Source organism: Polypterus senegalus, chromosome 16 (assembly GCF_016835505.1).
Source record: "Polypterus senegalus isolate Bchr_013 chromosome 16, ASM1683550v1, whole genome shotgun sequence".
Lineage (NCBI taxonomy): Eukaryota > Metazoa > Chordata > Cladistia > Polypteriformes > Polypteridae > Polypterus > Polypterus senegalus.
Genome location: NC_053169.1, coordinates 57,914,262 through 57,942,201, shown reverse-complemented (window position 1 = coordinate 57,942,201; position 27,940 = coordinate 57,914,262). Strand labels below are relative to the sequence as shown.

The 27,940-nt window shown below is 37.4% G+C and overlaps 1 protein-coding gene across 1 annotated transcript in view; it reads right to left on the bottom strand.

Moving 5' to 3' along the window:
- usp34 (ubiquitin specific peptidase 34) overlaps positions 1–27,940 on the bottom strand; it is a 480,412-nt gene that overhangs the window by 6,211 nt on the left and 446,261 nt on the right. Inside the window, exons 72-78 of the mRNA XM_039738342.1 lie at positions 27,805–27,909; positions 24,941–25,065; positions 21,938–22,061; positions 21,602–21,681; positions 17,470–17,610; positions 17,221–17,367; positions 2,971–3,127 (exon numbers count right to left, since the gene is read on the bottom strand). Of these exons, the coding sequence (XP_039594276.1) occupies positions 2,971–3,127; positions 17,221–17,367; positions 17,470–17,610; positions 21,602–21,681; positions 21,938–22,061; positions 24,941–25,065; positions 27,805–27,909 (879 nt within the window). The remainder of the gene's footprint in view (positions 1–2,970; positions 3,128–17,220; positions 17,368–17,469; positions 17,611–21,601; positions 21,682–21,937; positions 22,062–24,940; positions 25,066–27,804; positions 27,910–27,940) is intronic.

Here is a 27,940-nt window from a genome sequence, read left to right as displayed (position 1 = left end):
GAAATGTTGAGTGAGAGATGCTTTTCTGGGATCTTTAAAAGGAAGGGACTTTAAAATGGTTTTATATATTATAGAAATGCTGTCTGAGCCTTCAATTTCTTTTGGAATAGAACTAGGAGGGAGGTAAGGAAAATTGGGCAGATTTAATTTAGCAAAGCTTCTAAAATGGATATAGTGGACAAATTGTATTGATGGGAAGCTAAATTTGGAGTGTAATGTTTGTAAGATGCAAAGACATAACATATACAAATCTCTAAATGATTTAATCCCATATGCTTTTCAAGTATTAAAAACTATGTAAGTGTGACAGGGTGGAAAAAGGTGGTTATTATGTAGAGATGCCACAGATCTCTAACTTTAAGTACTTCCTACATTGGTTCCATATTCTGAGTGATTGAAGTACAATTGGGTTGTTAGTATATTGGCGATATCTTGTAAAAAGCAAGAAATATAAAAGACACACTGCAGGATTTCATTTTTATTGCGGACCAAGCTAGTGTGTGCTTATCTATTTGTGTCAATGTCCAGGATTTTACAGCTTGTATATTAGCCATGTTACTGCAAACATAACCAGGAATCGCTGATTGATGGCTACTGATTAAACAAAAATAATGTCAGTGAAAACACTGCCTGAAGGCACGGAATTGATTGACATTTAAAAAAAGATTTTTCAGCTAAAGACAACATTTACATATTAATAACGAATGTGACATCTAAAAAGTATGGAATTCAAACAAATGAACATTAATAATGTTTAAGCTGTTGTTCTTTAATTTTGTTCCTCTTACTTCTCTACAGATGCTGATACTTCAAGATACTGTATATCCAGGGGCAGACAAATACTGACATGGCCTTTTGCTTAGCAAAAGCTCTATTTGGCAGATCTAAACACTAGAATCCCTGAAGCCTATGAAAATATTTGTAATGCAGAGTCATGTTAAATTCCCTTGAGCCTCATCTTCAGTGTCTTTGTTTAGCAAATGTGTCAATCAGCACAAGCAGCCTGCAGCCTGCTCACTCATTCCCCATTGAGGCAGCTGAAGTCAAGTCAGACAAAAAAGAGGTTTTGGGTTTGATTCTGAGTCATCCCCTCATTTACCGTTTTCAGTAGTGAGCTGCTATTATTCTTACTCTTACTGCATATAATAAATACAAACATTTGGTTTGAGTCTGTAACACCCTGCGAAAATTTTTGCTAATTGTAAAAGTTAGTGTTTCTTTTTTTAATTCAGTTTTATTCTCTCAGTCATGTTCATGTGGTACAATGAATTTGTTTCTTCCTTTCTGAGTTATCTCCATTCTATTCAGAAGAGTAGCAATGACCACAGTTGGTGCTGGTCCTGGTCAGAACTATTTGTTGTACTGGCAATCAAATGTAGGATGTCCTGTGACCGCTATCAGACTATCATGCAGCATTTGTGCTTTGACAACAAAGACACTTGTGCAGAACGTGTGAAAAGCAACGTATTTGCTATAATCTCGGACATCCAGCAAAGTTTTGTAGAGAACTGTGCTTTGAGTTACAACCCAGGGCAACATATTACTGTTGATGAGCAACTGCTTCCAACCAAGGTCCGTTGTTCTTTCTTGCAGTATATCTCAACCAAGCCAGACAAATTTGGCATAAAGTTTTGGATTGCGTCAGATTTGGAGACGAAGTACATGTACAATGCCACTCCTTATTTAGGAAAAGACCCCAATTCTTCCATGGGAGAAAGACTTTCCGAGACTGTAGTCATAAAGCTTATGGAGCAATTTCTGAACAAAGGCAGAACCATAACAACAGACAACTTCTTCACATCGCTTTCACAGGCTAATAGACTGCTGCACTGCAGCACAACTCAGCTTGGCACCATAACTAAATTGTGAATTCCACCTGCAGCTAAACTCACTTCTGTACACGAACAATTCTCCACGCTAGTGTTTTCATGAATGAATGTGTGTGTGTGTATGCACAGCAGAGGCAGATCTGGACAATTCATATCAGCATTTTTCATTGCATGAAAAAAGTCAAAGAACTGTGGTGACTGCTGCTCAGCTTCGACATTCATGTCTCATTGATGGATATAACACAGGAAGAGGCAAGTTATTTGTACTACATGAACATGACAGAGAATAAAACTATTATAAATAAATAAATGTTAACTTTTACAAGTAGCGAACATTTTCACAGGGTCTTATAGACTCAAATCAAATGTATGTTTTTATTATATAAGAATAATAATAATAGCAGCTCACTACTGAAAACGGTAAATCCGGAAAGGGCTCACAATAGAACCCACAAATTCTTTTGCATCTGACTTGACTTCAACTGCCTTGGGGGGGGAGAAGTGAGCGGGCTGCTTGCTGCTTGTGGCGATTGACACATTTGCAAAACTAAAGGGCTGAAAATGAGATATGACGGAATTTAAGGTGGCCCGGCATTACAAATATTTTTGTAGGCTTCAGAGATTCTAGTGTTAAGAGTGAAATGAGCAGAACAGAGTTTATGCCTATTTTGCCTGAAAGCTGAAAGAGGACCTGGAGATGAAATGTACTCAAAACCAGAAAAAACCTTTTGCACCTAAGCCTAATCACTATGCAAAATTTAAAGCCAGAAGGGAACACTGAAACCTTGGGAACCAAAAATTCAAGAATGCAATTTGAAGTGTGTTTGTTTGTGATTTTTTTATGCAAATTACAGGTACAGGTGCATAATCATGGTGATATTTAAGGGGTTGTGTTGAACCATGCTCCTTAGCAACTGGGAGTAGCGTACTGGTAATGGGAATGATAACATGGCTGCACCCATATGCAAAATAAGATAACACAGTGGAATCATAATCAAATTAACAGTTTAACACAAACAAGTTAAGTGACGGTCACACTGTTACAATATATACAAATTATTAAATATAAAGCAGAGAAATCTGTCAACATTTGTCCAGGTTTCAGAATATGCATGTAATTGTAGAAATGTTTATTTAATACCTTTTGATTTTCTTTCTTTAGATTCCAATTCTTGGGTATTTCTTTGTTGTAGACATGCTCTACATTTATTAAGTAAATCTTGTAAGGCAGGGATGAGAGCAGGGTCTAACTGTTTTGGGGTATGTACAGAAAGCATCAAGATAAAGGCCTGTAAATCCTAAAAAACAGAAAGTTTAATAAACATTTGATTATTATATTATTATGTACAGAGACAAAAAATCAAGTCAAAACAGGAAAACAAACCCACGTTTATTTACACAATATGTATATTTTATTTATTTATTTTTCAGTGTCTGGTACAAAATATCCCATGTCTCTTCTTTTTAGAAACTACAGCTGAAGTCAAAAGTTTACATACACAATTCTTTAAAACTCACTTTATAAAGCCTTCACTAATTTTATACTAACAAACTATAAATTTCTAATATCGTTTAAGACATCTACTTTGTGCAGGGCAAAAACAATTTAGTGATAGCCTCTCCAATACCTTGACCTTGTTGTCCTTAAGCCATTTTGGCACAACTTTGGAGGTATGCTTGGGGTTACTGCTTATTTTGAAGACCCATTTGTGATATAGCTTCATCTTCCTTGCTGAGCTCTTGAGATGTTGATGGAGCATATCTACATATTTTTCTTTCCTCATGATGTCATCTATTTTATGCAGTGCATTAGTCCCTCCTGCAGCAAAGCACCCCCACAACATGAAGCTCCCAACCTAATTCTTAACAGTTAAGATGGTGTTCTTTGGCTTTCAAGCCTTACCACCTATTTTCGTCCTATCACAATGATGGTCATTATGGCCAAACAGCTCAATCTTGGATTCATCAGACCAGAGGACAGTTATCCAAAAGGTAAGATCTTTGTTCCCATGTGCCATTACAAACTGGAGTCTGACAATTTTAATGGCAGCTTTGGAGCAGTGGCTTCTTCTTTGCTGAGCAGCCTTTCAGGTTATGTTGATATTGGACTCGTTTTACTATGGATATAGATACTGTAGTTGTATACCTGTTTCCTCCAGTATCTCACAAGCTCCTTTGCTGTTGTTCTGGGATTGATTTGCACTATTCGTGCCAAAGTAAATTCTTCTCTAGGAGATAGAATGCATCATCTTCCTAAGCGGTATGGCGACTGAGTGGTCCCATGGCGTTTATGTTTGTGTACATTTGTTTGTACAGATGAACAAGTAACCTTCAAGGTATTTGGAAATTGTTCTAAAGGGTGAACCATATTTGTGGAGGTTCACAATTTTTTTCTGAGGTCTTGGCCGATTTCTTTTGATTTTCCCATTATGTCGAGCAAACAAGCAGAGAGTTCGATGACAGGCCTTAACATACATCCACATGTTGACTCCAATTAGGCTAATTGGCTCTCAGAAGCTAATTGTCCAATTGCCTAAAGTCCTGACATCATTGCCTGGAATTTCCCAAGCTGTTTAAAGGCATAGTTAACAATCTCTATGTAAAGTTGTGACCCACGGGAATTGTGATATAGTCAATAAAAAATGAAATAATCCGTCTGTGAACAGTGTTGGAAAAAATAATTTTTGCCCTGCACAAACAAACATTTTAAACGATATGTCAAATTTACAGTTTGTTAGTAGAAAATCTGTCGAGGGGATATAAGATGAGTTTTAAAGAATTCATCTTAAGTGTATGTAAACTTCCTATTTCAACTGTATTTTGTAAGTGAGAATACATCCAAAAGAAGGACTTAACAGCTTTATAAATTTAAAGAAGGTCAAATATTTAGCCTGACTTTTTTACTTGAATCAGATGCAAAAACTGCTATACTGTTCTTGCGTTCCTTCCCCTCCTTCCACATGAATGCATTATCTTATTTAGACCCATTCAGAGATCTTTGCCAACCACTTTTCTGCAGCCTTATGTAAGCCTGTGATAAAAGAGGTTAAAGAACCTTCCACAGCTTCCTTTCCTTTACAGGTGTAGTTAGGGGTATCTTGAGGGTACTAGGTTAATGGAGGTTTTCACAAAAGCACTAAATATTTACATTTACTGTATATGAAATCTTTACAATTCAGCTATGAATTTATCAGTCAGATTCATGATAAGTAAAATATACTTTTTCCTGAGGACAAAGAGACAAAAATTAGGGATATTGTGTTTTCCAGTTGAAAGCAAACTCAGAAATGAATTCTAATGCTACAGTATGTATACACCACTGTAAAAATATGCATTTACGAATTTCTTTTAGATTGGATTTTTGACTGTTTATAAATACTGAAGCAAGCAACCAATAATCAGTTCCTACGTTTATAAGGTTAGATACATAAAATGTACAAGTGACTAATAGCCCTGCCCAGGGTTTGTTTCCTGCCTTTCGCCCTGTGTTGGCTGGGATTGGCTTCAGCAGACCCCTGTGACCCTGTAGTTAGGATATAGCGGGTTGGATAATGGATGGATGGATGACTAATAGCCTTGGCATCAAATATAATACTTTTATTCTCAGGAAGGCTGCAGCAAGAAAGGCTGCAATATCTGTTTGTACAAGAATCATCATATTAAGAGAAAAAGTGCAAAGAAAGGAAGAGTACTGTCATTGTAAATAAGAAAAGAGCCACCCATGAAAAAGCAGGAATAAAAGAATAAAGGAAATGATGCAACTGGTGAATCATATTAGTGATCTGATACATTATTAAATTTGAAACACAAGAAAAACATGTTAACCATTAATCAGGTCTCAAACAATGATATACAGTAATTCTATGTTAATTGACCATGGCAGGGAAACATCCAGTAATCCTGATACTTTTTATTTTTGTGACATTAGTCTCTTCTTTTGCAGCTAAATATGAGCAGCAAATTCAGATGATTTTTTTTTTTAATTACATCAGTTTGTCCACATGTAAAATTCTAATTTCAGTATAAATCAGTGTTCATTGTACATTAGGCCTCATCCATACTAATATGTTTTTGTTTCCGTTTTTACTTTTCATCAACACTAACCATAGTTTTCAACCTGGGTAAACTTCTGAAAATGCTCTCTAGAGCCAGATACTTTTAAAAATGGTGGTGTGGCATTTCAGTGTGGATGGGTGAAAACAAAGATTATCTGAAAATACAGACTTCATTCAGCTCGGGTTGGTCTGTGCTTATCAAGTGCCACCTCCCTGATTGGATCCTGCTCATTACAATGTCTCAGTCCCTGATTGGTCACCCTTCATGGACGAAAAACTTTTTTGGAAATAGAAGAGATGCTTTTCATGGTGCTTACCTGTATGTATCTAAATTGTGTTTTATGCTCAGACTATACGTGTACAATGTACACACATTACAGTTGTTGCACAATGAATTTCAGGAAATTTCATAACAATATCAGAAAATCCGGTCATGAGACTGTTCACACTACAAGACAACTGACTAAAATTTCTGATGTGACATATGTTCTTCCAATCGTGCCACAGTCCTACCATGTCGCAAGGATGGGCCTCCATGGATCGGACTTATTCTAGCATAATCCACCGATACTCAACTGGATTAAGATCTGTTGAATTTGGAGGTCGTCAACATTTTGTACTCTTTTGTCATGTTCATAAAACCATTCAGGTCAGTTAGGATGAAGAGCATGCACTGATACAGTGTATTGCCACACCCACCACATGACAAAATAGCTCGGGGTCCCAGTTGGCAACCTCCAAGGCAGACACGCTGTCCAGTTCCAGTCCCCAGAAATTGCCATCTATCTTCCACAGCTACGTGTCACGTGGATGTCTCCTTGGCCTCATCCAGCTGCTTGGGTCCTCAACAATGAGGATCCTGCAAGCTGGATCATCCTCACAAGAATTGTGCCACATGGCCATAGTGTCATAACTGACGCCCCCTCATAATGCAGGTAATTTGCCTCATTTGGGACTCTGTGAGGAACTGCTCATTTAACACAAAGTCCAATGAGTGGTACCCAAGGATTCTCTGAAGAGAAACAGTACCAGTGTTTGTTTTACGTTACTGGATGTCCGTGTCTCACAACCATACAGCAAAACAGGAAGCACCAGGACTCTAAAGAATTGGACCTTCGTCCTTTTACAGAGGAATTGGGAGCCCCCCTAGCCCCCCGCCCTTCCAATGACATCATGACCCCCACCTATGCTCTCCAAATCTGTCTACTGACTTCATAGGAAGAGTTACCAGAAACATGAATGTCGCAACCGAGTTAAGTAAACTTCTTGACAAGGTCAACACTCTTTCCACAGACAGACATACTGCTGATGGCTGTGCCCAAGAAGTCATTAAATGCCTGGATCTTGGTTTTCATCTAGAACATCTGCAAGCCTAGACACTCAGACTAATTTCTCAGTCTCTCGAGAGCCCCAATTACAGCCTCCATTGACTCTGTACAGATCACAACCTCACTGGCAAAGTGAAGATCAGTGAATCTTTCTTCACCAACTGATGCCCCACAGTCGCTGGACTCCACAACCCTGCCCCAACACCCAGTCCATGTAAGCATTGATCAGAGTAGGAGCAAGAACATACCCCTGATGAAACCCAGCATCAGTTGGTAAAAATGCAGAGGTTCTGCCTCCACTCTGCACAGCACTCACAGTATCAGTGTACAGGTTGACCATGTCATCCAGCAACACTGAGAGGATTCCGTGAAGTCTCAGGATGTCCCACTGGGCACCTAAGATCAACTGAGTCGAATGCTTTACGGCTATCAACAAAGGCTACAAACAAACTCTGGTGATATTCACTTTTATAGTCAATGAGGACTCTTTGATTACAAGGATGAGATTGATGGTAGACTTCTTAGGTGTAAAACCAGGCTTTTCTGGTCACTGGTAAGTGAGCAAATGATCAATGATGCTATTGAGAATGACCCTAGCAAGGACCTTACCCGGCACAGAGAGCAGTGTTATCCCTCTGTAGTTGCTGCAATCCAGGCGAAAACCCATCACTTTCCAGATAGGGATGACAAGTCCCATTTTCCAGTCAGGTGGTATAATGCCAAGCTCCCAAATTGAAACAAAGATTGCTTGTAATGCATGGAGGATAGCCAGCCTGGAGAAGTTCACCCTGGATATGACTGATCCCTGAAGCCTTTCCTACGCTCGGCGGGTTCACCACCTATGCAATCTCAGTGAAACTGGATGGTTCACAGCTAATTGGAGGATTAGCCTCAAGAACGGTGGTCACAGATAGTGTGTTACTTGCTCACAGATTCCTCTAACATGTCCTATCTTCCCTCTGAGCCCTTGCAGCCATCCTTCTGAATTCTTGGTATACACTGTGTGCACAATTATTAGGCAAGTGAGTATTTTGACCATATCATGTGGCCTAAGGAGATCAACACCCTATATCAAGGTGTGCAGAATCATTAGGCAGCTAGTTTTCCTCAGGCAAAATGGGCCAAAAAAGAGATTTAACTGACTCTGAAAAGTCAAAAATTGTAAAAAGTCTTTCAGAGGGATGCAGCACTTTTGGAATTGCTAAGATATTGGTGTGTGATCACAGAACCATCAAACATTTTGTTGCAAATAGTCAACAGGGTCGCAAGAAACGTGTTGAGAACAAAAGACGCAAATTAGCTGCCAAAGATTTGAGAAGAACCAAACGTGAAGCTACCAGGAACCCATTATCCTCCAGTACTTTCATATTCCAGAGCTGCAACCTACCTGGAGTGCCCAGAAGTACAAGGTGTTCAGTGCTCAAAGACATGGCCAAGGTAAGGAGGGCTGAAACCCAACCACCACTGAACAAGAAACATAAGTTGAAACGTCAAAACTGGGCCAAGAAATATCTGAAGACAGATTTTTTTCAAAGGTTTTATGGACCGATGAGATGAGAGTGACTCTTGAATGACCAGATGGATGGACCTGTGGATCAGTAATGGGCACAGAGCTCCACTCCAACGTGGAGGTGGGGTGCTGGTATGAGCTGGTATTTTTAAAGATGAGCTAGTTGGACCTTTTTGCATTGAAGATGAACTCAAAATCAACTCCCAAACCTACTGCCAGTTTTTTGAAGACACTTTCTTCAAACAGTGATACAGGAAAAAGACCATGATTTTTATCAGGCCAATGCTCCATCACTTGCATCGAAGTTCTCCACTGCGTGGACAGCCAGTAAAGGCCTTAAAGATGAAGGAATAATGACATGGCCCCCCTTCCTCATCTGACCTAAACCCTATCGAGAACTTGTGGGCACTTCTTAAACGCTAGATTTACGGGGGAGAAAAACAATACACCTCTCTGAAGAGTGTCGGGGAGGCTGAAGTCACTGCTCCACAAAAAGCTGATCGTCAACAGATCAAGAAACTGACAGACTCCATGAATGGAAAGGCTTATGACTGTTATTGGAAAGAAGGGTGGCTATATTGGTCATTGATTGATTGATTGATTTTTTTTGAAATGTCAGAGATGTTTATTTGTAAATTTTGAGGTGTTTGTTTATTATTCTCACTATAACAGATGAAAATAAACAAGTGAGATGGGAAAATTTTCATTTTTCCTTTAGTTGCATAATAAATCTGCACACTAATAGTTGCCTAATAATTGTGCGCACATATGTATTCCCCTGATGATGTTCACACTCACATTTCCGTTGTGAAACATTCAGGTTTCAGGTTTATTAACATTTTGGATTGACTGATAGCACTGTGTTTGTTCCATATTAAAATTAATCCTCAAAAATACAACTTGCCTAATAATTCTGCACTCCCTGTAGACCGGAGTTGTCATAAAGCCGTGTGCTGCAACTCCTCTTGATGATATCCAGGGTGCCCTGCAAGATGAAATACCTCATTCTAGGAACACAGGCAACACCAATGCAATCCTCAACAACCTTCAGGGTCTTGTCATGGAAGGTCTCCCACATCTCATTAGGATCAGTAGTCACACCCAAGTCTGCAAGGTCTGTGTGCAAACTCAACCTGATCTTGGTTGTCTGGCTAGGTCTAGCCACATTCTCCTAAAACGTGGTAGCCTACTAGACCTAAGCTGGATCTTAAGAGTAGCACTAGCAATGCTGTGGTCAGAATTCACAAACTAAGCACTTCTGTAGACCCTGTAGTCCTGTAGGAGCCTTCAGCATCTGCTCAAAAGGTTGTGATTTATCTCCTTCACAGCATAACCAGTATTGGGATACTAAGTCCAATGATATGGCTCAGGGTGCTGGAATCAGGATGCAGTGATACACAGCCAGAGAGTGCTTTAATCCGAGTCTCATAATACGCTCATTAAAAGGAGTGACATTGGAAACTATTGGAAAGGACACATCTGCCACAGCAACAGATACTCTTTGAGTATGACAGCCATTACAGCAACCTGACCATTAAAATAATTGTACCCCACCTACAGAGTGCTTTGACCTTCTGAAAAAGGCTACTTCTACCAGGAAAAACTTTTGCCATGAAGGGGTGCATGTGGTCTACAATCATCATCAGGCAGGTGCTATGTATCAAAGTCACAATCATGTGAATGCCAGGACATAAGGTTTCTCAGCAGAACATTGCCCAGAGCAATACACTGCCTCAGCCAGCTTGCTTGTATCCTGTTGCTATCTCTTCCTCGGGTAAACTACATATATACGCACCCAGCCATTCAAAGGCTCTAAAAGAAAATATGATTTATCAAACCAGGTCACCTTCTTCCACTGCGGATGCACCTTTCTCTCATGGCTAGACTTAAGCTTTTCAGGAATTTGTGTTACTGTAGCTCTTCTGTAGGATCAGACTAAACCGGCTAACCTTCATTGCTCATGCGCAAACAATCTAGATGAGAACACACCATTCAACCCAACAAGGCTTGTCAGTCCTATCTGCTTAATTCTTTCATAATAACACCAAGTCTAGTTTTGAAAGTCCTTAAATTCTTACTATCTAACACTATACTCGGTAACTTATTCCTTGTGTCTAGTGTTCTCTGTGTAAAGAAAAACTTCCTGATGTTTGTACTAGGGTGTTGTACCATGTGGGCGGCACGGTGGCGCAGTGGTAGCGATGCTGCCTCGCAGTTAGGAGACCCGGGTTCGCTTCCCGGGTCCTCCGTGCGTGGAGTTTGCATGTTCTCCCCGTGTCTGCGTGGGTTTCCTCCCACAGTCCAAAGACATGCAGGTTAGGTGGATTGGCGATTCGCAATTGGCCCTAGTGTGTGCTTGGTGTGCGGGTGTGTTTGTGTGTGTCCTGCGGTGGGTTGGCATCCTGCCCAGGATTGGTTCCTGCCTTGTGCACTGTGTTGGCTGGGATTGGCTCCAGCAGACCACCGTGACCCTGTGCTCGGATTCAGCGGGTTGGAAGATGGATGGATGTTGTACCATGTTAGCCATTATGGATGTAGTGAAACGTCTAGCAAAATGACACCTTTTATTGGCTAACTAAAAAGATTACAATATGCAAGCTTTCAAGGCAACTCAGACCCCTTCTTTAGGCAAGATGACTGTAAATTTACCTGTTAACAAGTTTCCAACTGTGTTCCTGATGAGCTAATTTTAAAGTAACAGTCTTGATCAACTGTATTAATTCACTTTATGATTTCGAACACTTCAATCTTGTGTTCTCTTAATCTTATGTTACTTAAACTGAAAGGCTCAACTATTTTAATTGTTCCTCAAAATTTATCCCCTGTAACCCTGGAAACAGTCTAGCCGATCTTCTCAGGACTTTTTCGAGTGCTGCGATATTCTTTTTGTAGCCTGGAGATCAAAACTGCACATAGTTCTCCAAGTGAGGTCTAACCAATGCGTTATAAAGCTTCAGCATAATTTCCTTGGACATGCACTATAGGTATTGTGCTATATAACCAAACATTCGGTTAGCCTTAATTCTTAATGGCTTCTGTGTCTTGCAGTTGATAGTGATGAGTCCACTATGACTCCTACATCCTTCTCATAAGGAGTATTTTTGAATTTCATACCTCCCATTGTGTATTCAAACCTAATATTTTTACTTTGTACCGAACATGTAATACTTTACATTTACTTACACCCATCCACCCATCATCCAACGCGCTATATCCTAACTACAGGGTCACGTGGGTCCGCTGGAACCAATCCCAGCTAACACAGGGTGCAAGGCAGGAAACAAACTCTGGGCAGGGCGGCAGCCCACTGCAGCATTTGCTTACAGTATGTGAAATTTAATCTGCCACAAATATGTCCAAGCCTGTATGCTGTCCTAGTCCTTGTAATGGCTCAATGGTTTCTAGATTATCTGCCAATCTACTTAGCTTGGTATCATTTGCAAGTTTAACCAGCTTGTTATGTATATTCCTATCCAAATGATTTGTATATATTAAAAATGGTAGCTGCCCTTGCGCTGACCCCTGTGTGATACCACTCTTAACATCAGAAAACTCTTACAGGGTTCCTTGCACTAGAACCCTCTGCTTCTTCTGTCTGAGCCAATTTTGAACCCATCCACACACTACACTCTGAAAGTCCACTTATTTAGTTTGATGCCCAACATCTCATGTAGCACCTTATCAAGTGCCTTCTGCAAGTCAAGATAAATTCTGAAAATCAAGATAAATCAATGAGCCTTGGCCAGTTCACCAATTGTCCTTTCTTAAACCACTTTTGATAGGTACTGAACACTGCATACCAGTAACACCCCACAAAACCTGCCATACTGGAGATGCTCTGGCCAGGTCTTATAGCTATTACAATGAGGTCCTTGTTGAAGTTACTCATAATCCTTATACTTTACCATTTTTCCAGTTTCCAATACATCAACTTCAAGAACTGATTTTTCTCTGGCTGCCTAAAATATCCCACCTCTTGACAGATGCCATTGTAACAATATGATCAATGATACTCACTTCACCTGTCAGTGGTTTAAATGTTGTGGCTGATCAGTGTATGCTAAAGTATTAAGCCTGATCTATGAACTGCAAATAATCTACTGTACATGATTCAAATAACTACTGTAAATAAATATCTGTTTTACTGAATTTTGTCCTTGTGTTTAATTAAAATTATGTTTTTGTTTCTTTCTCACTTACATCTAACAATATCGCATCCACTTTTTCTGGCTAAAACACATCATCTAAAGAAGAAAGGAAGGAAGAAAACTCAAGAAAGCATGGAGATATGTAGACCAGGTAAGAAGTACAAACTTCACACAGACAATGTGTGTGATTTGAACTCAGGAACCTGGATCCATGAAGCTGTAGTACTAACCACTGTGCTGCCAAAATGCTAACATTTTAACCAGTTAAAAGTGTTCACAGACAACTTTTCTGCATTACAACAGATGATACACATATCTTAATTTATTTTAATTAAGTGAAATGAAACAAATTGTAAACAATACTAATGTGAAGTTAACTAATTTATTAAAAAGTACTGCATAATGTAAATATGGCACGAGAATTTCTTAAAACAGTGTCCATTAGGTTTCTTCTTTGAAAAGACTAGATCAAAACAGAAACGGTAAAGTTATGGCTTAACACTAGAATCCCTGAAGCCTACGAAAAAAGTTGTAATACTGGGCCACCTTAAATTCCTTCAAACCTCTTCATCAGCATCTTTGTTTTGCAAATGTGTCAATCAGCAATAGCAGCAGCCAGTCTGCAATCCCATCCCTACCGACTCAGCTGAAGTCAGTTGAAAAGTCCTCATAGCTCAAGTCTGGTTATCTGGGAGTCAGGTGTCTAAAATTGTACACGGTGAATAATATATTGTTATTTGGAATACATACATTTCATGTGTGTTCTGTGTCTACAACGATCTGGGTAAATATATGATGATAGGACAAACGCATAACTAAAACAATTTTTTTTAATGTTATAGTAATAATTACATAATGCTGACGTGAAGTGTATAATGTGTGAAGACTTAAGTCCAAATATCAAATAAACACTTTCACAAAAGGTATTTCAAAACAAGTGTGCTTTTATTAAATAATGTAACCGAAGAAAAAGAAATGATTCAATTTATGTGTTTCTGTCAATGTGTAAAAACTGAAGCCTAACTATCAGTCGACACAATGTAAACATGCCTGCTTGGCTGGTGTAGAGGTAAGAACTGTTGCCTCATAATAAAGAGGTTGCGTGTTCAAGCCCAGGTCTACTCCAAATTTACCGTTTTGAGTAGTGAGCTGCTGTTATTATTACTATTGTATAATTAAAACATACATTTGATTTGAGTCTGTAACAGTTGGTGTAAAGTTTTGCTACTCGTAAAAGATATCGCTGAAGGCATATACTGTAAGCAGACATACAAACACTGGTGAATCATGTCAACTTGGTATCTTATTACTTACATTTTTTTTATTAAGTTGTATTCTTGAATAAAATCAAACTTGTTTCATTATACCTTTTTCTTCCGATCTTGCCCAATCTCTGAATTATGGTGTATGGTTCTGAGAATGCAGACAGACTTCTTTTTGGGTGCATTCACTGTCAGCATGGCACTGCCAGATCTAAACTCTAGCATTGATAATTGTTTGCATACTGAAGTGACTTTAGCTTCAGAAGTGGAAGTTCCTCTCTAACTTTATTTATAGTGACAAGCAGAGTTGTGTTGCGGTGCAGCAGTTTATTAGCCAGTGAAAGTGATGTGAAGAAAGTGGTCTGTTGTTATGATTCTGCTTTTGACCAGAAATGGCTCCATAAGCTTTATGACCACAGTCTCAAAAAGTCTTTCTCCCGTGGGATGACTGGAATCTTTTCCTAAATAAGGAGTGTCACTGCACATGTACGTTGCCTGCAAATCTGCCGCAATCCAAAACTTTACACCAAATTTGTCAGGCTTGGTTGAGATGTATTGCAAGACAGGACAATGGACTTTGGTTGTAAACAGTTGCTCATTATCAGTAATATGTTGCCCTGGGTTGTAACTGAAAAACACAGTTTTCAACAAAATGTTGCTAGATATCCGAGATCACAGCAAATCTGTTATTTTTCACATGTTCTGCATGGCTGCATTTGTTGTCAAAGCACAAATGCAGCATGATAGTCTAATAGCAGTCACAGGGCATTGTTATCTTTGATTGCCAGCAGAACAGATAGTTTAGTCCAGTCAGCACCAACTGTGGTCATCAGTGCTCTTGTGAAAAGAATGGAGATAAATGCCATTAACTCAGAGAGGGAGAGGCATGTTCGTTATACTACGTGAATGTGACTGAGAGAATAAAACTGAAAAAAAGGGTGTTACAGACTCAAATCAAATGTATGTTTTTATTTTATAATATCAATAATAATAGCAGCTCACAACTCAAAACAGTAAATGCAGGTAGAACCCGGTATCGAACCTGTAACCTCTTGATTATGAAGTAGCCATTATTACCTCTACACCAGCCAACCAGATAGGTTTAAGTTGTGTTGATATTTGGGCATCAGTTTTTACAAATTAAAAGCAACAAGTAAATTGAATAATTTCTTTTTCTTCAGTTATATTTTTGAGTAAAGGCACACTTGTTTTGTTATACCTTCTGTAAAAGTGTTTATTTGATATTTGGACTTCAGTCTTCAGATATTATACACTTCACATCAACATTTTGTCAATTATTACTATAACATGAAAAACATTTATGTTTTAGTTATGTGTTCAATATTTCTTGCCTCGCATTTCCTGTCACTCTACATTTACCCAGATCGTTGCAGACATGGAACATACATGAAATGTATGTATTCCTAATAACGATATATGACTTACCCTATACAATTCCAGACACCTAACTCCCAGAAAAAGAGACTTCAGCTGCATTGGTAGGGGATGAGTGAGCAGGCTGCATGCACCGACTGACACAATAGCAAAACAAAGACGCTGATGAAGGTGGCCTGGCATTACGACTTTTTTGGTAGTCTTTGGGGATTGTAGTGTTAATACTTGGCTATAGCACTCCTCTGTCAGATTACTCACTTGGATTAACACTAGAATTACCAGAGCCTACGAAAAACTCAGTAAATCCGCCCCACCTTAAATCGCTTCTTAAAATCGTTCACAGCTCTCCACCAGCGTCTTTTGTCATCTAAATGTGCTGATAAAAATCAGGCTGCAAGCAGCCGGCTATTCCATCCCCCCAACGACTTAGAACGTGCACAAACTTCTCCCAGCTCATGCCTTGATTGATTTTCTGGGAGTGAAGTGGAGTTTTAGAGTGGAAATAAAAGATTGTTGTTTGGAACACACGCATTTCATGTCTGTTCCATTTCTACAGTAATATGTGTAAACACATTGTTAAAACAGAAACGTTTTTTATGTTCTACTAGTATAAAAATAAATTACACCGGGTGTTACAGACTGAAATGAAATGTATTTTTTTAATCTAAATTAGTAAAACTAAGAGCAGTTTACTTCTCAAAACGGAGTGGTGCTGGATTGAACTCGTGACCTTTTGATTTCCAGTCGGCAGCTGATTCTATTGCGCCACGGAGGCAGTCATAATAAACAAGTGTCAATGTTGCATTTTAAGGCGGCTTTTTGTTTCTGCAGTTATATTTTTGAATAAAAGCGCAATTGTTGTGTTAGATTTGTACCTTTTGTGAAAGTATTTCTTGGATACTTCAGGATTCATACATTATACAGTTTATGCCTACATTTTGTCATCTACTAGTAGAATATAAAAAATGTTTCTGTTTTAACAATGTGTTTACACAGATTACTGTAGAAACGGAACAGACATGAAATGCGTGTGTTCCAAACAACGATCTTTTATTTCCACTCTAAAACTCCACTTCACTCCCAGAAAATCAATCAAAGCATGAGCTGGGAGAAGTTTGTGCACATTCTAAGTCGGTTGGGGGATGGAATAGCCGGCTGCTTGCAGCCTGATTTTTATCAGCACATTTAGATGACAAAAGACGCTGGTGGAGAGCTGTGAACGATTTTAAGAAGTCGATTTAAGGTGGGACGGATTTACGAGTTTTTTCGTAGGCTCTGGTAATTCTAGTGTTAAACAGCTGTAAGGGTGTACTTATACACAGAGGTAACTATTAATAGTAAAGGTACAGCACTTTCCATACAGCCAACAGCTCACTCAGTGACAGCACAATAGCAACAGATTGCTATTTAAAGCGGCTAGGCTGATACTAACAAACCATACCTGCGTGCAATTCATAGACAAAATGAACAAGGTTAATGATTTAAGTGGCAGTGACTCTTTTTTAAGTTATTAGCACACACATAAAACATTCACTCTTTCAAATGTTTGAGCACAGTAAAATTAACAGAAAAAATAGGTATTTTTAATAAAAGGTAGCTTTCGGAACCTTTACAGTTCTTAAGTTAAAACATTGGAAGAAGAGAAATTAAAGAAAAGTAAAGAATTAAAGAAGAGTAATTAAAAAAAACTTACAGCATTTAGAACAATGCTTGTTTTGCAGATTTCCAATCTTTGGCTTGAAAGTTCTGGTTCAATATTGTGATATTCATTGATCAAATTAGTAACAAGAATGTTGATCAGGTTTGCACAACTGTTACCAGACAAAACTTGACTTTGAACCTGTCAAAATGAAGGCACATCATTCATAGGTAATACATACATTTAGAAATAAATTAAGCAAGTATGAATGTGTGATTAATATGATACAAGTATAGAGCTCACCTTAAGAAGAAAACAAGTCAAAAAATTATATACAACACTATTATTAATAAATGTTCGCTCATCCATTAAGATGCACTTAATATATTCTGCGAAAGCTGGATCCTCACAGAGGAGTTTCACACAATTCTTTGCCATTGTAGACTGAAAGGAAAGGAAAAAAGCAGTATATCAATACATTTTCAAGTATTTCAACATCACAATCCATTATCATTTATTACAGTGGGTACTGCAATTAAATACTACTTAAGAGTACTTCAGTTTCAAATGGCCACATTGATCACTGTCACTAGGCTATATTACTACTAATGGAAACACATCATATTAAAATTCTGAGAAGGTCAGATTAGAAAATTAAAAGCTACTGTGTATTGTTGCTGTATTACAAAAATTGTCATTTTCTTCTTACCAAATAAACAGTCATCAAGGGCCAGTATAATATATACCATATATTACGAATAAGTCTGCCATGGGGTCAGTTGGTTTATGTATTATTTATGCAATATCAACAGCATTAACCACTGAAACACATAACACCCTCCATTATGAGTAATATTTTGCCATCATTGACTACATGACTGAGGTCCACTGCAAGTGAGGATAATATTATGCAAGCATCAGCTTTGAAAGAGGCATCCAAGAAACTAATGAAAAGGGTGTTTATACTAATAAAAGTCTTTCTATCTCTTGGAGAATAGTAAAAACCCCAATTCATACTTTATTAGCTTTTGTTGACAAAAATCTCTAAAACAGAGAGGTATAGTGGAAGACAGAATCAAAAGGGAGATTGCGTACCAGGGGGAGAAGCATTTTTATCCCATCATTCTGGAAAAAGAATGATCACATTTCTTTAACAACTAAAAGTCAAGTAGATTATGAAAAAATCTTATACTAAATTGTTAAGTGTTCATTACTCAGCAGAGAGCAACTGAGAAGCGATTTTGTGAAACAGAAGTAGCAATTTAATCTTTCATTGTCTAGTTTATGGAGGTCAGAATAACGAGTGTTTAAATTTATAAGTTTTACTTCTTTCTTTGCCATGCGTGAGAATTAGTGTGGCAAGTCTGAGGTGCAAGAGTCAAGTTGCTCATCTAGACCAGGGATCTCAAAATCCAGACCTCTAGGGCCACAGTGGCTACATATTTTCATTGTAACCTTTTTCTTAATTAGTGACCTGTTTTTGCTGCTAATTAACTTTTTTTGAATTAATTTTAACTGACTTGCTGTTGAAGACCCCTTAATTGTTTCTTTTTCTTTAATAAGCTGCCAAAAAACAATGAACTAAAACATGACCAGCAAACTGTGACCATCATACAATATCTGAAAATAAAACAGTTGGAGGTCTCGGGAATGTTGATTTGCTCAGGTCCCCAAAACATTTAAACAGTGCTCTTAGAAAAACAATGAAAAAATTAACAATTTTGAAAATGTTTGCTATTCAATAATGAGCAGCAACAAGCTATGGAATTAAAGAACGGGTTTAACACTAGAATCCCTGAAGCCTATGAAAAAACTTGTAATCCCGGCCCACCTTAAATTCCTTCACACCACTCCATTAGCATCTTTTGTTTTTTAAATTTGTTGATCAGCACAAGTAGCAAGCAGCCTGCTGTCCCATCCCCCACCTTGACGGAACTCATCTCGTGCAAAAAATTTTCCCAGCTCAAGCCAAGGCTCCTTATCTGCATGTGATGTTCCTGGAGTTGTATAGGGTAAATAATACAGTATATCATTATTTGGAATACATGCATTTCATGTGTGTTCCGTGCCTACATAGATCTGGGTAACTGTAGGATGAAAGGAAATGCAAGGCAAGAAATGCTAAGCACATGCCGAAAGCAGAAACTTTTTCCATGCTATACTAATAATAATGTCTATAATTGTTTTTATTTAGTCCAACTCAAGGCAAGGAGCATGCACTAGTACAGTGCGTTGCCGCACCCACTACATGACGAAACAACTCGGGATCCCAGTTGGCAACCCCCCAGGCAGACATGCAGTCCAGTACTGCCCTCCGGAAATGACCCTCTATCTGCCACAGCCAGTTGTTATGTGGGCGACCCCTTGGCCAGGTCCAGCCACTCAGTTTCCCCAACAATGAGGATCTTATGAGCTGGATCACCCTCTGGGAAACGCACCACACGGCCATAGTGCCACAACTGACACTCCCTCAGAATGCATGTAATGTGCCTCATTCAGGACTCCATGAGCAACCGCTCATTTGACACAAAGTCAAACCAATGGTACCCAAGGATTTTACAGAAAGACACAGTACCAAAGGAGTCCAGTCTTCATCTCAGGTCACTGGATACTGTCCATGTCTTGCAACCATACAACAAGACAGGAAGCACCAGGACTCTAAAGACTTGGACCTTTGTCCTTTAGCATAGATATCTGGAGTGTAAACAGACCTCTTTCCAGAGACCTCATGACCCTCCTATGCTCTCCCAATCTGTCTACTGACTACATAGCAAAGGTCACCAGAGACATGAATGTCACTGCCAAGGTAAGTAAACTCTTGACAAGGTCGACATTCTCTCCGCAAACAGACACACTGCTGATGGCTGTGCCCAAGAGGTAATTAAAGGCCTGGATCTCGGTTTTTATGCAGGACACTCGAAAGCCCAGACACTCAGACTCCTTGCTCAGTCTCTCTAGTGCCCTGATCAAAGCCTACATTGACGCTGCAAAGATCACAGCATCGTCAGCAAAATCAAGATCTGTGAATCTTTCTTCACCAACAAATGCCCCACAGCCGCTGGACCCCATGACCTTGCCCAACACTCAGTCCATACAAGCTTTGAACACAGTAGGAGCAAGAACACACCACTGATGAACCCCAGAATTAACTGGGGAAAAAAACTCTGATAGCGGTCATGAGACACTGTTTTTTTTTATTGCTGGTACAACAAATAGTTCTGACCACCCACTGTGGTCATCGCTGCTCTTGTGAAAAGAATGTACATAAATGCCTTCAACTCAGAGAGGGAGAGGCAAGTTTGAATAAAACTGAACAATAAAAAAACAAGCACTAACTTTTACAAGTAGCCAAAAATTACACTGGGTGTTACAGACTCAAATCAAATGTATGTTTTTATTATACAGGAGAAAGTAGGGTGAAATGACACCTTACTGTTTTTATTATAATAATAAATGATTACATCTTGCCTGAAGAAGGGGCCCGAGTTGCCTCGAAAGCTTGCATATTGTAATATTTTTAGTTAGCCAATAAAAAGTGTCTTTTTGCTTGGCTTTTCTCTACATTCATAATGGCTAACATGGTACAACACCCTAGTATTATAGTAATAATAATAGCAGCTCACTACTCAAAATGCGGAGTGCCCGGTCTCGAACCCAGGATCTATGGGTCACAACACAGCAGTTCTTACCTCTGCACCATTCAAGAATATGTATCAACTCCCTGTCGATTGACATTTGGGCATGGGTTTGCAACTCATTGACAGCAACATATAAATCAAAGGCTTTTTTTCTTTGGTTGTATTCTTGAATAAAAGAACACGTGTTTATTTGATATCTGGACAAAAGTGTTCACACTTTATACACTTCATGTCATTATTAGTATAACATTGAAAAACATTCTGCTTTAGGTATGTGTTCAGTATTTTTTGCCTTGAATTTCCTTTCATCAAAGAGTTACCCAGATCTTTGTAGACACGGAACACATAAGAAATGCATGTATTCCAAATTACGATATACTGAATTATTTACCCTATACAACTCCAGGAACCTCACATGCAGATAAGGAGCTTTGGCTTGAGTTGGGAGGACTTTTTGCGGAGTTGAGCTCTGTCAAGGTGGTGGATAGGATAGCAGGCTGCAGAAAAATCTGCATTTTAGCCTAAAGACAAACCTCAAATGTCATTAACACAAGTCAATCATACAGTCTGTATGGTGATCAAGATTCAACTTAACCTATGATTTTATTGGTGTGGGAATGAAATCTTCAATGTAATATTGGTGAAGAAAATACATAATGCCAACAATTTATTTCCTTTTGAAGAAAATACCATTTCCACAAATAAAAAGAACTTTCCTTGCATTAAAATATTTGAAAATGACAGATACAAGGCCTAAAGTTATTTTAAATAAACAGAATGATAACATTATAGCGCACCTGTGATTGACAAAGCTCAGTCCAGAGTTTAGGAAACAAAGCTAAATGCAAAGGTAAACCTTCATAAGCAATTAAGACACCTGTTTGATGACAGAAAATAAAAAAAGAATGACATATTAATCACAAGTATCAGTAAACAAATAATATTACCCTGACAACATAAACTACACTTAAACTGAATAATAATAATCAGTGTGCTTGAGTTATATATTCAAATTACCCAGTTGCATATTTTGATATTTTACAATGTCATAACAACAGTTTGGCAATCAAAACATGACAGACAAGGATGCTACACAAAATAAAACACAGCAATTGAATATTAAAAGTACTTACTTAGTTTGACTAATGTTTCTGTAAACTTTTCACAGTTGATAGCTACTCGACACAAAAGATGAATGAATTGATGATAAGAGAGGAAATAGTCCAGCAGCATACGATCGTAAACATCATCTTTTCCCTAAATTGAAAAAATGATAATTGCAATATAAGTGCTGTAACACACTTACCAGGTAATTATATCACAATAACACATTTCGAAACAGAGAAAACTATTTGTCCACGTTACTGTAAATGTCATCTTTCCCAAAATGATTTAATCCTACATATTAGTGAATTGGTCTTACCATGTTATTGTAAGTTTTATAAAACATCTTACAAGAGCGCATATGCACAACAAAGGAAAAAGAAAACAAAAACTAAACCAAAAATATTTCTTTTAAGTGTGCACGTAGACAATGTTGCTCCAACAACAGCAGTCAACATCTTTGGAAAAAAGGGCAATACTTCTATAAAAATGTAAAATACTGCTATAATTTTTTGGAGTAGACGGAATAATCTTCCGTAGTAATGCAGTAATGTATATTTCATTTTTTTGAAAATAGTGGAGGTGTTTTTACTTTAACAAAGTTAACATAAAGTTACATAACCTGTTACTTTAAAGAGCAATCTGACAACGTAATGCATACTTGTAATGTGTTACCTACAACAATGGTAGTTAAAATACACAGTAAAGCATCACAAATCAAATCATAGTGAATCAAGTGAGCACAAGTTCATTACTATCTAATTTCTTCCATAATCTCAAGAATTGCATATTCACTATTCAATGAATGATATAATTAAAAAGTAGGAAACAACATCACCCTTATCTTTAGGTCTCTTGAAAATTATTTTATCAGTACACATTTGTATTCCAAGCAAACCAAATTTAGAATTTCACCTATTATTTTATAAGACTTGCAAATATAGAATGCTCTGAAAGCTATAAAAAATATGTTAGTATCCATGAACATCAAGGGGGTATCACAGCAAAAAATTTAAAGTCAAATGTACTACCTAATGATAGTATGTTTTTCCTCAGCACAAAGCCCAAGCTGATATGGGCAAGTGGACTGATAATTAGGTGAAAACGTTCACTGTAAAACGCTTGGAGAGGATGCCAAAGAAGACATGTTCATTTGCAGTGTTAGATGACTTGATAGAAATTGTTTTCACCTCAAAGAATAACAACTTCTGTGGAGAATTGAGGAAACATGATTTTGGGGGAAACCAACTAGTCATGGTAAACCCAGAAAAAGTCTCTTTCACAATTGAGGATGATGATTCATTTTAATAATAATCTCTGAATAAGAGATTCAATACCAATGACAAATAAAAAAGGGTGTGATGTCCTAAAATGAATAAATTAGGATTTATATTATTTAAGTGAACTATGCTGAAGTTCCATAGCTGAATCATTTAAAAAATATATTGAGTTTAACTTAAATTTACGCAGTAAAAATATAGCTCTCTCCGTTATGCTCTACACACAGTGACAGCAATACCTTTGGGGACTCTAATGCAGCTTTATACTGTATTAGGTTTAAACATTCCTTAGAGATTTGATGGCAATTGTGTGTCTTTGGCAATGCCAGCTCGAACTTGTTAAACAGTAGCATTAGCCTTGGCTAAGATTCAGAAAGATGGTTTAGTAGGAAAATTAGTCTATAGGATACATATTATAATAAGGTTATCATTTTCCTTTGGGAAGGTGGACATGTGTACCTGGAATGATCTTTTAGGAAGAGGAAAAGACAGTTATTAAAAACACTGTTAAACTGCACATCATTCTCTCGGCATTAAGAAGAATGAACAGTAAAAAAATCATTGGATATGTTACATCTTACTACATTAAATAATATCTGCTGGCTGAGGTGCACATTTTTGCAATGTTTTTCATAGTTATTTCTTAATATTTGATATACCAACATCTTATTAGCCATTTCTCTATGCTGAAAACAAGAATGGTGTGGTTAAAGTAATAACTGTGTTTCTTTCGAGGTTAATAAATTAAACTATATTCAGAACGCCACATTTTTATAAACATACTCAATGGCCTATTTGGCACATTAGTCACCAAGTTTAAAAACGTGTTTCATAATTACAATTAGGATTAGGATTAGGATATGCTTTACGATTTCTTTAGTACAAGAGACTGGATAGTTTTTCCTCTTCAAATATGTTTTGAGAGATTTTCAGAGAGTTCCGGCAGATATCATGGGGGCAAAAATTTGTTTCCATAAAAATAAAGATATATGTAAAAATAAAGATAATAATGTATTCACTTGCTTATAAGACTGAATTAAGTCACTAATTACTAACTGAACTATTAGAACATGATATTTAGAGCTTAAAGATAATGGCACCATGCCAAGAAATAACAATAACACCTTAATTGCAAAATTTGACAGAAGGTTGAAAGTTATTATTGATAAATCACTACTTAATTTGAGATGGGACAGATGAGTAAAAAAAAACACACACCACCTTGAATGTGGATGTAGAAACAACCATGGGCTCAAAATTTGTGATTATTATTTTTTTTTATTTAAAAATTTAGGTGTCCATTTTAGAAATGGAAACTGAGGACAAGAAATGTAACATGTATGTTTATATGTTTAAAACATTTTAGATCCTAACTGTCACTGCTCTGTCAATTTATATATCACCACATAAACAATGATGTTTTGCAAACTGAAAAGTAATTATCTGTTTAAGAGTATATTGAACATTTTGTGTGACATAAAAAGGACACATGGGGTACTTGGGCATCATTACAACTAGAAAACATAGCAAAGTTGTTGTAATAAAGATAAAATTAAAATATGATAACAGCTACTATACATACATTTACTTTGTAATATTCTTTTAAAAGTTGAATAAAAACACTGAAAGTGACTAAACTGTTACCAGAAGTATTTATTTTTTTTAAAGGAAACACATTTTACATTATCCAAGCTTAATTGAGCAAAATATGTTTGGTACTAATCCTTGGCTTGTATAAATCGATTCAAATACCTTGCTTGTTTCCACCATGGAGGGTAAAAGACACATATTAAGTTCTGGACGGGGTGGACGAATGTTGTTTTTTCCTCCCATTAGCTTTATATTCTCCCGGCAAGGAAAATAAGGACCAAATGACACTAAAAAGACATTTTTAAAATTAAATACTTTTAAAACCAATTCTCAACAGTGACCATTTACTTTGCAGACACAGTATGTACAATCAGGGCTACATGTTAGTGCAGTGGTAGCACTGCTGCCTCCCAAAAAAGACCAGGGTTTTAGTCCCAGTTTGCATGTTCTCACCATGTGCACATGGGTTTCCTCCTGCGTCTCTGGTTGCCTCCCACAGCCCAAAGTCTTAGGTGGATTGGGGATGCTAAATTGGTCCTGATGTGGGTGTGTGTGTTTGTTCTCAATTGTGAAGGCAGGTTTAGAAATAGATAGACCGATGGATGAATACGTATAATCAGCAATCAGGACTAAAGATCTGAAATGTTTGACGCAACCTTGAAATATAATTCACAATTTTATATCGCTAATTTGCATTACTAAAAATCAAAAGATGCAATTCTGTGTGATTATATCTTAAACAGCAAATTTGTAACAGAATGAATAAAATGCACAACTCCTGGATTAAGTATTTTTTTGATCTCTAGTAGCATAATTTAAAAATATTAAATAACTGAAAATAATGCAAAAGAAAGCATACTGATGTTTGAGAAGGATATCTATCATCCACCAATTTTGAGAATTCTCATTTTTTTTTATTAAAGCATTGTAATTAGCAGGAGCCAGCTGGGTATGAGGCAGACACTATTCTTGAACAGAAGAATTTTCCTAAATAAGAAGTGCATTGTATGTGTACTTTGTTTCCAAATCTGCCACAATCCAAAACTTTATGCCAAATTTGTCAGGCTTGGTTGAGATGTACTGTAAGAAAGGACAACAAGATCCTGATTGGAAACAGTTGCTCATCAGCAGTAATATGTTGCCCTAGGTTGTAACTCAAAGCACAGTTCTCAACAAAACGTTGCCAAATGTCAGAGATTGCAGCAAATCTGTCATTTTTCACACGTTCTGCATGGTTGTCTTTGTTTTCAAGCACAAATGCCGCATGATAGTCTGATAGCAGTCATAGGGCATTGTATATTTAATTGTTGGTACAACAGATAGTTCAGACCAGTCATCAACCACAGGGTCAACTGTGGTCATCGTCGCTCTTGTGAAAAGAACGCCATCAAGTCAGCTAGGGAGGGAGAAGCAAGTTTGTTGTACCACGTGAATGTAACTGAGAGAATAAAACTAAAAAAACTTTTACAATTAGCAAAAATTTACACCGGGTGTTAGAGACTCAAATCAAATGTATGTTTTTATTAAAGCTGTATGTTTTATTATATAATAGTAATAATAATAGCAGCTCACTACTAAACAGTAAATGCGGGGAGAACCTGGGATCGAACCCGCAACCTCTTAATTATGAAACAGCCACTCTTACCTCTACACCTGCCAAGATGTGTTTAAGTTGTGCCGATTGATATTTGGGCTTTGGTTTTTATACCTTGACAGCAACATGTGAATTGAATAATTTCTTTTACTTAAACTCTTGAATAAAGGCGCACTTGTTTTGTTATACCTTCTGTGAAAGTGTTTAATTGATATTTGGACTTCAGTCTTTACATTATTACTCTAACATGAAAATGTTTTTGTTTTAGTTATGTGTTGAACATTTCTTGCCTTGCATGTCCCGCAATCCCACATTTACCCAGATTGTTGTAGACACGGAATACACAGCTATGTGTCCCAAATAACGATATATTATTTACCCTATATAATTCCAGACACCTAACTCATAGATAAAGTGACTTCAGCTGTTAGAATTTTGTGACGAATTTCAGCTAGCTTGGTGAGGGATATGTGAGCAGGCTGCTTGCTGCTTATACTAATTGACACATTTGCAAAACAAAGATGTTGTTGAAGAGGTGCAAAGGAATTTAAGGTGGCCCGCCATTATGACTTTTAAAGTCGGCTTCGGGAATTCTACTGTTAAAAAGAACAAGCTGGAGCTAGTACAATATAAGACTTCTACAAACACAACTTTGAAGGATGCAAAATATCATCTACTTATCGTTATCAACAAAACCCTACAGAATTTCGAGATAATATCACACACCCGTAATGTCAAGTCACCGGTCTACCACCTGAAGTTGAAGCATAACTGGACTATGTAACCATTACACCTCAACACTACAATGAATGGTTAGAAGAACGAAAATTACAAGTTTCGGTGTGAATGAGTCAAAGTCACGACTTGAACCTAATAGAGATGTCAGGACCTTGAACAAGCATTTCAATCCGGCAAACCAAACAATGAGTCTGCAAACCGGTTCTGCAAAGAAGTATGGACTAAAATTACTCAACAGTGATGTTAAACACTGAAATCAAGTTAAAGGAAGCGTTAAGTTGAAATTATTCTTGCTAAAAGTGATGCAATCAAGTACTGAAACTATTGGGACAATTAGTTTTTCATAATGGTTATAGAAGATTTTGATAACTTTGTTCCTTGAATAAAGAAATTAATGATTTAAAAACTGTATTGTGTGTTCACTCAGATACCCCTTATCTAATAATGCATTTTGTCTGAAGGCCTGACATTCATTGTTTAAAATATCAAAAATCAGAAGATATTAGGAAGGAGGCAAATACTTTTTCACAGGACTATAGGTAGAATGCAGACTACTCAGAAGGAACCTACTTATATGTAATATTGCAAACTCAAGCCAGATTCCCGGGTTGTGAAGAAGCAGTGCTAAGCAGTCTTCCAATGAAGAGATCTTTCATTTAAATAAATAAAAAATGTATTACTGAAAGATACTTACTTGGGATATTACTATGGTGGTAAGTGCAATGGTTATGCTGTAAAAATGGAACTAATGTGTGAAGAAAATCATGAGGACTAAGGAGGACTAATTCTTTTAAAACATCTGAAAAACAAAAGTTTCAAAAACAGATTAT